Here is a 13,793-nt window from a genome sequence, read left to right as displayed (position 1 = left end):
TCCTTACCACCTTTTCCTACTTCTCGAGCATCTGTAATATACATAGATATATCTCTTTCTATAAACTAATTTACTTTTTAATCATATGTTATTAATTAAATTGTCTCAAATATACTATTTCAGTGTTATGAGTTATTTCGAATGCTATCTAAATACATATATGTATTACTTGATAATAATACTCTACTGTAGATGATTTGTTGTAAATATTTCATATAAAATATATTTACTATATATACATTAAAATTGAATTAAAATTAGTTGTAACTTGATCTGTGGTTGTATAATAACTTTAAAAATAAATCATTTACATTTTACTTAATTTATGTAGCATAAAACTTAGATTTCAATGCATTACAACTTATTAACTTTGTCAAACACACATAATTTCATTTTATTTCAGTTTTTACTTTCTTTCAGTAGTTGGCAATTGATCTTGATACAAAATAGAAATATTACTAGGGAAAGTTACTAACCGGTAAGTCTCAGCAGGTGTCTTGTACAGGTGTTCAGTCGGCTAGTGGCGCGTATTCGCGTGTCCGGTATATACGCTATTCTCTCGGCACGATAAAGTATTTTACCGATGTTGAATAAATATATAAAAAAAAGTGCGTGAAATTTTTATTTCAAATCCATAAAAATGTCTCGACCATGGTGTGAAGTGATAGATTCGAAATATCGTGAAAGGTGATTATTGCTAAGAGTAAAATTTTCACACGAAAGATTGGCGGCCGACATCGCGGGTTATATTGCAGTTGGATATTATGCTAATCACATTACGGTCAGAATGCGGGAGGAAGAACTTGAGATATCACTCAAGGTAATCAAAAATTTAATTTTATTTTCCTTTTTTATACTTTTCTACCGATAATACATATTATCATTTTATACTTTCCAAAAACATAATTTTAATTGGCGCGCTTTTAAATGTGTTAGAACACATTAATATATTCTCTATACAGAAAAAGCAGATTACTTGTTTACACCAAGCGTAACCACTTTTATTTATATCTATATTTTTTATACCAATATTTAAAATGACAGCAAGGTAATTATATTTAAAAGTCTCGAATGCCAATTAGTATTTAAGCGATATTGTTTCATTGAAGTTTATATTGAATTTGAAATCAACTTTTCGAAATGCGTATGCGCAGTGACAAATCTGCAGTATCATGTGAACATATATATATATACATATATATACATATATATATGTATATACATAATACACACACAAGTGAACCGGCTTAATATACTATAGGTTAGGAATGATCTTTCCGTTTCAACTATTTTTTCAAACAAAAGAGAATGGATAAGAGAAACAATTATAAATGTCGAGATAGAGAAATAATATAATTATTGTATATGATATGTTTTTTCAAAAGCGTAAGCATTTTCACCTATAATTTTTTTAAAGTTTGTGGTACTTCAAGATTAAGATTATTTTTAAATAAGTTTAATAATCTAAATTAAATAAGATCCCTATAATATATATATATAATATATATTATATATATATACATATATATTAATGTATATGCGAATAAGACAGAATAAAAAATATTCTTATTTTCTTAAAATATTCTTGTCTCATAGCAATTGCGAAAAAAATATGTACATATGTGATATATGCAAAAATTTATACATCATTTGTGGTCCTGCTTCAACGAATACGGTTTATCTTTCGATTGTTATAACGGTACATACTGACATTTTCATAGGCATATGCTTCTATATAAGACCATGTATTACTTTTACTATTCTTATTGTCTGTACTTACTTGGAACAACCAGTGCGTGCATGCGTGCGTCATTACATCTTATTTCGCCGTATAGAAATATGTAACAAAACTAATCCCTTTCTGAATAGAGCGTTCCCGCGTCTTTCGGATTATTTTTCATTAACACTGCCTTTAGAGTTAACTACATATAATGACTGCATTTCGTTTATTAAATAATTCCTACTTGAAATTAATCGTTTAGAAATGTTTTCAAACATTATATTACAGATTATAATTCAGTGCCATTCATAACCGGTTGTTTTCATTAGTATTTACTAATGATAAGATTGACGTGAATATGAATGTTAATGTTTCTTCTATGGTTATTACAAGTAATCATTTCGTAAGCATACATAGATATGTATTCACTTAGTTTTCCGCTTCCGTTAAGTATTCAACCGTAGTATTCATTTGCTTGGAATGCGACGCTTTATAGTGATATTTCTTATTTAAGTAGAAGAGAAATTTTAACGGTGATTTGATCATTTGAAGATCTATCTTAATGTTCGACTAACTTGTTCTAGTCTTTTAATGGAATGCTCAAAGCAGTTATAAAATGAATAATTTTTGCATTAGAAAAATTGTTCATACTTCGAAAAGGATTAACGATTATATGATTAAGCAATTTATCTGCTGTCTACCTTTATATATCTCCTTTTACGACTAATGATAATTTAATATTTCTAATTCAATTTTTATATTACACACTTTGCTGATAATACTTAAGTTTACTTTAACATTTCTTTAATTTCGAAAGATAAAACTATAAAATTAGAAAGTGAGGATTAGGTTCCTCGAGAAATTCGCAGGATTGATATACACGGCTTTAATTAGTATACTGTTTGATTCTAACGTTACTTCAATGAGATAATATACTAAATCAGTCGGATTATTTATAAAGAATACCAAAAAACAGGGAGAAAATCGATGCACATCTCGATTAATAATCGCGAATTCTATTTATTTACACAACGTTAATATGAAAAACAGTATTCTCCATCGGAATATTTTCTGTGAAAGCTCATAGTTCACGAGTTTATAAAAAGTTCTAAAAATATTTACATAATAGTACAATATAAAATCCAGTCGTATAGTTTATAGCCCGATAATATCGATGAATTGATTACATGTAAAATTTATTAATTTATAATTAATTTTATTTATTAATTTAATACATATTTTATAATTTTCAATGTATGTGTATGTTTCATTTTTACGCGATACTTGTAATAGGTAAGAAATATATTTTGTAAATATCTAGTATTATTTCTTGAAGGGTAAAGTGATACGTTATTAATCATGTCGTATGGACGATCATTTCATTTTTTATTTTTCTTCGCAGGAATCTGTTTTGCTGGGCTTACATATTATATTTCTTAAATTACTTGAGTTACGAATATATAATAATTCAAATACAGAAGTTAATTGTTAATAGACTGAGATAAGTTATAATGTTTCGTTAAAAAACGAACGACCTTGGAATGTGCTTTGGTAGCCCCTCGCCATGTTGTTTTCTTCGTAATATTCTAATGACCATTCGTAGATTAACGTGAGATATCTAGATGTCTACAAGGTGTTTGAAAAATCAGATATTTAACATTATCAATATAAATTACGTTATTTGTTTTCAATGTTTAGGTTCTATAAATATTTCTGAAGTACCCCAAATTATTTGATAAATAGTCTTAATGTTGTTGTCAATATTTTAAATATATTTTTTATATTTGATAATTGACTTTCAGTGATTAGTACCTAATTTTAGGGGTACCCTGTACGTTTATTAGGATATATCGGACTCCTCATACATATACATAAGTTTCAACAGAAGCTCGATCTCGAAGACCGGTTCACGTGGACTCGGGCCCTTATCGATTTAACCTACTTCTTCCTTTGGACGAACCGTTATCTCGATTTTGGCAGAATTATTTAAGGTACGATGTCCCAGTGGACACGGTTCGGGACATTTCTCGGGATTTTAAATATATTTCAACACGCTATAAAATATATTAGATCTAAGCAAGATGAATCGTTATGTTCGAAATATTTATGTTTCATCGGTTCTATAAAATTGCTGAGAAGAATACGTCGGAATTTACATTTTAAATGTTATTTTGCCCATTAAAATCATTCATACAGACATTGCGAAAACATACAAAGCTGTCTGATTTAGCGACGACTGTGGTACCTTGCATCATCGACGAAAAATGATGGCACACCTTTGATATCGGTGAGAATGCACTTCATAATTAAGCACTTCCTCTTTTTCTTTACTTCAAATTATGTAGCGTAGTAACTGTACATGAAAAACTGTTAATCAACCTGAAATTATAAAAGTATTCACATACAACTTAACTAGATTTCCTTCCTTGTTATTTCATGCTTTTATATTTCCGGACTCGAAGGCCAAACGATCCTTGCCCTATCGATCATTCCATTGTACATTATACTCGCGTTAATAGGTGAACAAATCTTTGCCCCCATGGTTCCAATACTTTAAAACGCGTCCACAAAAGGGGTATCAATCATGAAAATAAATTGCAGCTATATGATAGTGTCGATTCTTACGAGTATTATCGTCATTTATCATAACTATTCGATTGGTTTTCGGTATTAATAGTTAAATGCCAGTCTATGTTTAAAGTGATCGACCACATCGCTGTGAAAAGCGAAACAGTTGTACGTATGTGCTGTGTAATGGACTAGAATATTCGACGATATCGCGAATATAAGTTGTACACGCTCAGATTGAAAAGCAACACCTCTTTATGACGCTCTTATCGATTGCTTCTTCCATGTTCAAACGTTCTTATTTCTGCGATCGAATATGTTTGGTCATTATTGATCGACGAAATGCAATTTCGAAGCAAGTGAATCATTCTCGTACCCTTCTGAATAAGAATTGTCACAGGTGTGTTAGGTATGCGTTAGTCGCAATATACATATTTCAATTATTAGGATCGTTGCTAATGTGTTAATTGCACCAACTAGTATCGTTGTGTTTATACGTACATAAATTCTATTATTCTAATTATATTAAATATTTCTAAGAATTAAAAAATAAATTTTAAAATGTTGCACCTTACTCTGCAAAATGAAACCGACACGGTTTGATATTCGCGTTATCGAATAAAGAGGCGACCGATTTTATTCAATCGCCTCATAATTTGCTGGCAAGAAAGTTGCGCGAGAAATTAGCTACAGGATCTATGCTGTTTTTTGCTCGTCTCGACCTACAGGTTTTAGAAAGTCTACCTTCCAGATAATCCTACATGTATGTACGTACGCTATCTCTGGACAATTTGAAATTGTCCCTAATGACAGATAATATCGATGCAACGTTCGCAACGAAACAATTCGACGAAGTCGGTGATACGAGTTTCCATTGATCAGATCATCGAGTGCATATAGAAATCTTTATTTACAGGTGGTGATAGTCGGTAATGGTGCTGTGGGGAAATCGTCGATGATCCAAAGGTTTTGCAAGGGCACTTACACGAGAGACTATAAGAAGACCATCGGTGTCGATTTTCTGGAACGGGAGATAGAGTAAGTAAAGGTGAAAAAATGGAGATTAAAGGAAAAGGATAAAAGTAGTTCGTAGTAAAACGTTCTTTATTATTATTTTCCCCGATGAGACTTTAATACTACAAACGAAATAACGATCGATGACGATGCCATTTAATACCTTAAAAGTAGCCTACGATGTACAAAAAGTCTTTTTTCTTACCATAATCGGATTATCACGAAATCTTTATTGGTCAACCGAGAAAAATCCGTTTGAATAAGCTTCGATCTGGTCGATTACGATGGAGCGGAGCTGTTCGACTGATAAAAAAAGGATCGTTTCACCCAATCTTGCTAGCCTCGACGAGAAAATTCATCGTGTTATTTCTCTACACTTCGATGGGGTCCTTTTGCGCATAAAACATTGTTGGTACGTGAAGCGCATAATGAAACCCTCTCGAAGTCCCTTCGATCAACCGAGAAACTCGATTTCATTTATTTGCTCGTGCAGCTTATCGAAGACCTTGAAGCGATTGTTGTTTCAGAAAACGTGTACCTGCGAGTATAATCGAAATAATTACACTACATAGGAACACGCGATATCGGGGCGAAAAATCATAAAGAGGGTTCCGATTGTGGTTTCTAAGGCGGCAGAATTTCGTGTTGCCGTCAAGATTGGAAAAGAATATCTCACGAACGGTGGGAATATTAATATCCGGGAGGGGAGGTAAAAATTTGTTTTCATACTGCTAAAAATATAGGAAGATGAGGAAGAAGTTGTAAGCCGTCGGTCGATAATTAAAGACTATGTTAAAAAAGGATGTATAATAGACTGTATTCTGACCCGAACAGATACATTCTCCAAGTTAATTACGTTCTACGGGAGAACGTTCTACTCTTATTGTTAGTCATCGTTTCATTATTTTCTGGAAGGCCGACCAAACAATATCCAATTGCTCTTTAAATTCGATTTCGATTTTAAAACACAGTATCAAATTAAATCTTCGTTATTAAATCTGTTTAATAACGTTCATAGTATGCGTTCGTTAGTCCATTCGATTGCTAATTAAAAAGAAACTGGCTGTTGCTTTCACGTATCTTCTTTATAGTATTTTATACGACGTTTTTTCTTCTTGTACGATTACATAATACAAAAATGTACGCTCTACACTCTTTAACTCGTTTCCTTAAAATGATTTGATTACGAATCGTCGGTCTATAGTCTATAGATTCATCGATAGGATGAATATACATATCTGGATGAAATCTTCGTAAATTTTTGCACGCTTAAGCAACGAAACAGCGTTCGTTGCCTTTTAAGCGCCAAATATTTCGCGTACGGTTATACAGATGTTCGTCAAGACGTTTTTCTAGAAGCAAGTGTGCGTTTCTAGGTCCCTGAGAAATGCGCGTGTTATACGTCTCGACACGAGCTATCGTGGGATACTTCCTGATGCACATTTGCCCCGCGATAATCGTAGTCGCCTTTTTAAGAAGGGAAGTCCTTTTTACGCCTCCTTTCTTCCAACGCGTTGCAACAAAACAAAAGACGTAGCCTGTAAAAAATCGGTAAATTGCCTAAGAGACCAGCTACAACGAAGCGTAGCACGATTTAATAAGCGAACATTTTATAGTCGGCAGGCTTGAACGAATAGTAATTTTAAATCATTGATCTTGGCTCAAGTCAATGAAGACACCGATAACTGTACACCTTTCGAGTAATGAATGGAGACTTCGTTAAATCGAATAACGGAATGTTCTACGATGCTCGATCTCGTGCAAATTTATGGATTTGTTTGGAAGAAACGCGGTCGAGTTTTCTCTTTTCCCTTTTCACGCGCCTTAAGTAGATCGAGGAATTTAAGACAAATCGGTGTTTTACGGCATTTCGTTGTAAATATCAACGTGGCTCAAGAAGGCTTTCCATCGATACGTCTTAACAGTCTCTTTTTTTTTTAAGAAAAAGGAGAAAAGGAGCATTGCAGGTTCATGCATATGCATCGGTGTTTTAAGTACAATGTCCCGCTACCGGTGACCTTCGTCACGACAGCCTTTCATCCGACTTTATTTAATTTGCACGTGCGTATATCTACATACGTTGGTCGAGAAATATTTTACGGCCGAAAGTTCCGTGCACGTCCTCGATCGCGTGATTTTACAGTATTTTGCGCCGGACCTGTCGAGTTGGTAATATCACAAAAGAAGAAAATCCACGTTCTTTTGTCGTTTTCTTATTACTTGTGTAAACCAGACCTTATCTGAAAAGTTTAATCTAACGTTTTTTTTTTTTTTTAAATACATTTTTATCTAATATGGTAACTTATTACCGATAGGAATAAAGTTTTTACTATGCCGAAACGAAACCAAACGAAACCAGTCGAGCATCTAATTATCCGAGATATCTTAATCGTTGTCAACGATATTGTACAAAACTATGTAGCACAAGAATCGAAATACATTCCAGGACAGCGATGGTCGGCGATCGAATCGAACCTAGCCAACAGAAACTCACCAGTAAGCTACGATACGACAAGAACGTTATCTGAAAAGCCATAACGCGTATAAATCATTCCATCGTTCGTATTGATTTACGAAGCAAAATTACATCCACTACATTTGCTAAAGATCGAACGTGTCGTAAATCATTTTACTCGTTTCCTGTTCACGAAATGGCGAGAAAATAGAGAACTAGAACGTCCTCTGAACAGCGGGAAGCCCAGAGTGAAACAATTGAATGAATTTTTCACTAGGCACTCATTTACTCTACTTTCTTAAGTAAACCATTATTTTGTAAAAGCATTCCAAGTTTTCTAAGAAGTTTGCCTTATTGTTGCACAGGGTGGATGGCGAGGACGTAAGACTGATGCTGTGGGATACTGCCGGTCAGGAGGAATTCGACGCAATCACTGCGGCTTATTATCGCGGCGCCCATGCCTGCGTCCTCGCTTATTCAGCCACGGACAGAGATTCCTTCGACGCCATTCCTTCGTGGAAATTGAAGGTACGACTCTTGTGCACACGAGCACGTTTCCGTAGGTAGTCACGACGGATGGTGGAATGTGAAAGTGAAGGTGCCATTAATGCAGGGGGCTGATTTTAAGTCGCTCTACGGCTGAATGTTTCCATAGATAGCGGCACATCGATCTTAGATAGTTTTGCCAAGATGCATTTCATAGAATCATGCTCGCTCTAAGGGAATCCGTTATACGGTCATATATAAGTATTGACTGATGTTTGAGTCCTCTTATTAGCGTAAAAGATAATAATCTAATGTTATTTTTTCATTGAAATCGTTATAGTGTAAACTTTAGTTATTCTACTAAGCTGTATGTAAATATTGTCCAAATAATTTTCTAAAACGTAATATTATCTCAATGAAATTAGAAACCGTATGATCTTGAATGATTTAGAAAATTTCTAGTTCTCTTTAATATTTTATCTGATGCAATTTGTAATGAGTATGCAGAATCTTCGAAACAAGTTAAGCGAACGGAGAAAAACTGAATCTCTCATCGATACACTTTTTGACTTCCCTCCATGTAAAACGAGTTTAAGTAAAGAATGCATGCGATTCTTGTGATACGTACCGGAGATAATACCTTAAAGGTATTCACTTAGAGAATCGTAGTTTTATACAGTGTTCCTCAATGGTCCTTTTTTCGCACACAGTCAACGGAACAATATGGTATTTCAACAACACGTATAATTGGAAGTTAATCAGTGTTATAGAACTGTATAAAGAACAGCGACGAAGATCTTTAATTATTTCGACGAAGACTGCTACAAAATATTACAGCAGAGTAATATAAGTTTATATACAAGATTAATAATGATGATATAAACATGTTCATCAGTAAGCCATGGCTAATATTGACAAAAAGCATGTTAGTGGCAAACGACTCCGAACATCGTTCGAGATCATCGGATACGCTCTCGAATTCCTTTCGTAGAAACTTGTACGTTCGCTTTTTTCTTTCGTTGCGGAGAAACACAGTCGAGAAAGGTGTAACTGAGTCTCGAACAGATACAAATCGGCGCGAATAGTTATCACTGTGAATCATATTTTGTTTCGATAAAGCACTTCTACCGTATTTTATATCTATTTTCTTGCTAAGTTAGCAAATTAAACGAAGCTGTTCGTACGAGGTTTAAATGGGGACTCGATTAGAATTTGTTTAAAGCCCGACTTCTAACTTATAAAATCATTTCCTGATTATTCGAAATTTTCACAAACAGTAGCTACTCTGTTAGCGTTAATTAGAAAAAAAAGGCTTTGAATTGTAGTTCACAGACTGATAAAAGCGGTGATCTATTTTGCTTTGCAGGTGGAGAACGAGTGCGGCGAAATTCCCACGGTTCTTGTACAAAACAAAATGGACCTCGTTGATCAGTGCGTCATTGATCCGTAAGCGTAACGCCTAGTTTGCTTAATTAGCGGCGCAATTTCGAGTAATCTCGAGCATAGCATTGTTTCAGGGACGAAGCTGAGAGACTTGGTCGTGCCCTCGGCTGTAAGCTTTTAAGAACATCCGTGAAAGAGGACGTCGGAGTCATGAGCGTCTTCCGGCACTTGGCATCAAGATGTCTCCATGAGATGCGTCGCTGTGACGACGATTATCAGGACGACCTGAGATTATACTCGGCCGGACCTAGATCTCCTTCCGTAATAAGTGAGTTAATTCTCTTGCCTCTGTTTTCTCTTCGCCGACAGAGTGAATTATTTCATAATAGGAATTATCAAGTATCGTTAATATTATACAACCATTGATAAATGGAAAATATATTTATGTTTCATTTGAAGGAATCTAGTAGATACTGTAGAGTAAGATTACGCATCCGTAATACTTCAAAAACACAGATGATAGAGTTAACGGCTCCGTTTATATAAGTTTCTCATTATAAAATCTACAACTGTTCTTAATCGTTCTTAACTTTAATATATCTACTTTTACCCCGAATTCTGTAAATTAAAGTTAGAAAGTGTTTCAAATCGATCTCATAACTTCATGTATACCAAGGATTCGTTCGTTTCAGGCGCAAAGAACGTGGAAAATTGGTAATGAATGGTATCATTGATCGCGGCTCCTATCAGCTATTAAACGCACAAATTTGTACGAAAGAGAACAATGGAGTATCGTCGATTCACACGTGGCCGATTTGATATAGACGCTGTCCAGTTGTTTTAGCCGGTAATAGCTGTGTGAAAAGAACAGTGCGCTTTCTTGGAAACTCCTCGAGAAGATGCATAATGTATTAACTGTACCGGATACGCACGCTTGTATTTACGGGTCGAGTTGATTCTGCCTCTTTAAGTATATCGTCATCACGTTCGTGGCTCGTGAGGAGACAGATGTATCAAGCCAGATTCGAAATAGATTTTTGCCATTCTTTTGCCTCGTCTTTTCTCCTTATTATTTTCTTGGCTCGAAGCATTCGAAGTATTTCGAAGTATTAAGACGAAGGATAGATTGAATGTTTGTACAGATTTAGTAGGTGGCCTACTGTGATCTGTATATGGTCAACAGATTTGACTATATATGCATATGTATGTATATCAGTCGAAATTTTTCAAGGACGCATGTAATAACGTCTTTCGGTAAAGTACAATACAGATTAATAAGCTCGATGTAGCTTTCTTGATAACTAAATGAAATCGAGATGATCATCTAAATAAAAAATATAATATCAAGTTTTTTAATTAATTAAAATTTCTTTTTGTTCTGAAAGAAAAGACAAAAAGGAGAGATCATATTCAACGTGTAATGTTTTATCGTGATTATTTGAAGTAATATAATCAGGAAGAGTTTTGTTACATATGGATACTATGAAAAATAAATATTCATTGATGCTGACTTATTGTTAGTGTCGAGAACTTTAAGCGAGTTCCTGTAGAATGTAAATACATCTTCAGATCGCGTGACTGTAAGCATCGATCTTGATTCTTGAATAACACGCAAGTGTACGTACATAATGTACTTATACATGCACATAGGCCCGCATATTTTTCACGTGCTGTTAGACATTGTTTAAACTTTTTCTTCTCTTGTATCGATAGCTTTAGGGGAACTTTTTGAAATGAATTAACTTTAATGAAATAGAGATTGAAATGATTGAAATTTAAGAAAGAATTATATATGTTCAAATTAGAGGCGAAACTCTTGTGTGACGATTTAATTGTATGTGCAATATAAGAAAGTATAACAATTAGAATGATCTAGTTTCACATGGGACGAAAGAAACAATCACACTTCGGCCACGAAAATGTTTAGAGCATAATTTTCAAACTGTTTCGCGAGTATACACGGTAAAAGTGTGGGAACGGAGCGTGAATCTCACTTACAACACCGAATCGGTCTTTAATCTTTCCTAATAATTATTTTACGCGAATGAGTTTTCTTTGAGCGTAATCACTGAACAGAAATGAAAGAAAACAATACGATATTAATTAGTTTATTTGTTAACATAAATTGTACAAGTAACTGTTTACAGCATATAGATTATTTACAGAATATATTAATTAAAGTTTATAAAATTAACATGCACGTTACATGTATTTAATATAACATGTTAACGTGTAAAATTACGAAACGGAGTGTAAGAAATTGTACTATAAATGCAATTATTATTAGCTACTTCTAAGTTACAAATTTCACAATTTATGAAAATATATGTATGTATTTGTTATAGGTGCATTTAGTCCGAATGGGTCCACGTGTGGTCGGAGTACAGGGAATGGTACCATAGTTTTGCGACCAGGAACCAAGGCAAAGAATCATAAGAAAAAAAATTTTGTAAAAAACGCTTGTAGGCTACTTTAGTCTTTGCGTGGATAAATACGCGATAAATTGTAACGAATACTTCAACCATGTACAGACTGATATATTCATATTTATGAAGATATAAATAGCTTTTGTACGATTGTTTCGACGCCTATAAAATTGGTTTTAGGATTGTTATGAAATACGCACAGTATTTTACGCAGAGTATCAAAGATATAACGAGAAAAATTGAATGCGATTAATTTTGAACAGTATTGCGTGTATTAATTTGTGATACACATTTCCTTCGACAAACGATTATAGAAGAGCTGCCACTTCATAGTTCGCTTTAACTTATTTCAATTATGCATTATTATTACGCAGTGTTTGTTAATTATGAATGAAAAAAATATCAGTTTAACTAAATACTGCTTAGTTAGATACTTTTATTAAATAAAATGTGAAAAATATAGAAGGTATATAAAGTACGAGATAAAAAGAAGAGTATAATTTGTTTAAAGTAATAACCGAATGTAATTGAATAATTTTTTATACCGAAAGGACAATATATTTTTTTATACATTCACTTTTTATTATTGAATATTATCAATTTTTCTATTATCTTCGATACTATTACGATCATGTGTAAATACGTCAATTTTTAAGCACTTTATTGTTTTAAATGTTTCCTGTATTAAGTACTTTTCATATTTGTGTTAAGAACATGGAATATTTTTTATGTTTCTGTAAATATATTATTCGTATGAACGCTGGAGATGAACATAGTGTTTTTTATGAGTCATATAGTAAATTACTAAACTATAAGTCTATAATTAAAAGAATTAAATCACTCCACACAAATTCTTAGAAAATATTAGTGACATTAATTTATATGTAAACAAATAATGTTAACCAAATATTTTAGTTTATAAGGAAGAAAATATTATGTTGATAAACAATACCTTTTTGTGAATTATAATTATTAAATATCATAAAAATAATTTTTAAGGAATCTATTTTAATTAATACCCTAAAAAAATTGTGATAAATTTAAAAAGGAAAATAAATATCAGAAAGCGTACAAAAAGTGTACTATTTAAATTTTAATCTATTTTGCTCTATTTAAATTATATGTATTATACTATTGTAAGTAATTTCATTGTGTAAAAAAATAGATATTAGCAAAAATTGAATTCCTATCCGAATGTTTTTATTATAAACTGTACAATGCTTCAGAATTTCAAGTTCATATTAAAACTAAAATGCACTAGGTTTAAAGCATAATTTAATTAAACCTATAAAAAAAAAAGTAAATAATAATCATACGCGATTAAAATAGCCTGGCAGTATGCTAGCATATTATAAATATTAGTGATATTTTTAATGGTAAGATAATTACGTAAATAATATAAAATAAAAAAATAATTAATTCTCAGCTAAATTGAACAACTTTTAAAAATACCAAACTGTATATAAATTTCTTATTTATATTATAACAAATATGAAAGAAATTGCATAAATTTTGTAGTAAATGCGATGATTCTGTCTACAATAGTAAAATTAAAATATTTAAAATACGAAAATTTAAACTCACATTTCTAATATAATTAAAATTTATATGTAATTTTTACTAACATTTCATAGTAGTTTTTTTTATAGTAGGAAGCACTATTATTTTTAAGTGGTCAATATAATAAGTTATTGTAGGATAGACATATTATAATGACTAAAAGCAATCACATATATACATA

At 32.5% G+C, this 13,793-nt stretch overlaps 1 protein-coding gene across 1 annotated transcript; it reads left to right on the top strand.

The window, feature by feature from the left end:
- The first annotated feature begins 497 nt into the window (after nt 1-497).
- On the top strand, nt 498-12,518 carry LOC117204367 (ras-related protein Rab-23). The gene is made up of 6 exons (XM_033441689.1): nt 498-820; nt 5,205-5,326; nt 8,123-8,285; nt 9,610-9,689; nt 9,761-9,954; nt 11,972-12,518. Exons 1-6 carry the CDS (start codon nt 788-790, stop codon nt 12,100-12,102), a joined length of 723 nt encoding a protein of 240 aa, XP_033297580.1. The 5' UTR covers nt 498-787; the 3' UTR covers nt 12,103-12,518.
- The last annotated feature ends 1,275 nt before the right edge of the window (nt 12,519-13,793 follow it).

Source organism: Bombus bifarius, unplaced genomic scaffold (assembly GCF_011952205.1).
Source record: "Bombus bifarius isolate JDL3187 unplaced genomic scaffold, Bbif_JDL3187 scf7180000007978, whole genome shotgun sequence".
Lineage (NCBI taxonomy): Eukaryota > Metazoa > Arthropoda > Insecta > Hymenoptera > Apidae > Bombus > Bombus bifarius.
Note: the sequence above shows the minus strand (reverse complement) of the source record. Positions and strands in the feature narration are given on the sequence as shown.

Coding starts and splice junctions, on each gene's coding strand:
- LOC117204367 (XM_033441689.1), top strand. CDS start 788: ATGCGGGAGGAAGAACTTGAGATATCACTCAAG. Junction 821..5,204: donor AACTTGAGATATCACTCAAG/GTAATCAAAAAT, acceptor CTTTATTTACAG/GTGGTGATAGTCGGTAATGG. Junction 8,286..9,609: donor TTCCTTCGTGGAAATTGAAG/GTACGACTCTTG, acceptor TTTGCTTTGCAG/GTGGAGAACGAGTGCGGCGA.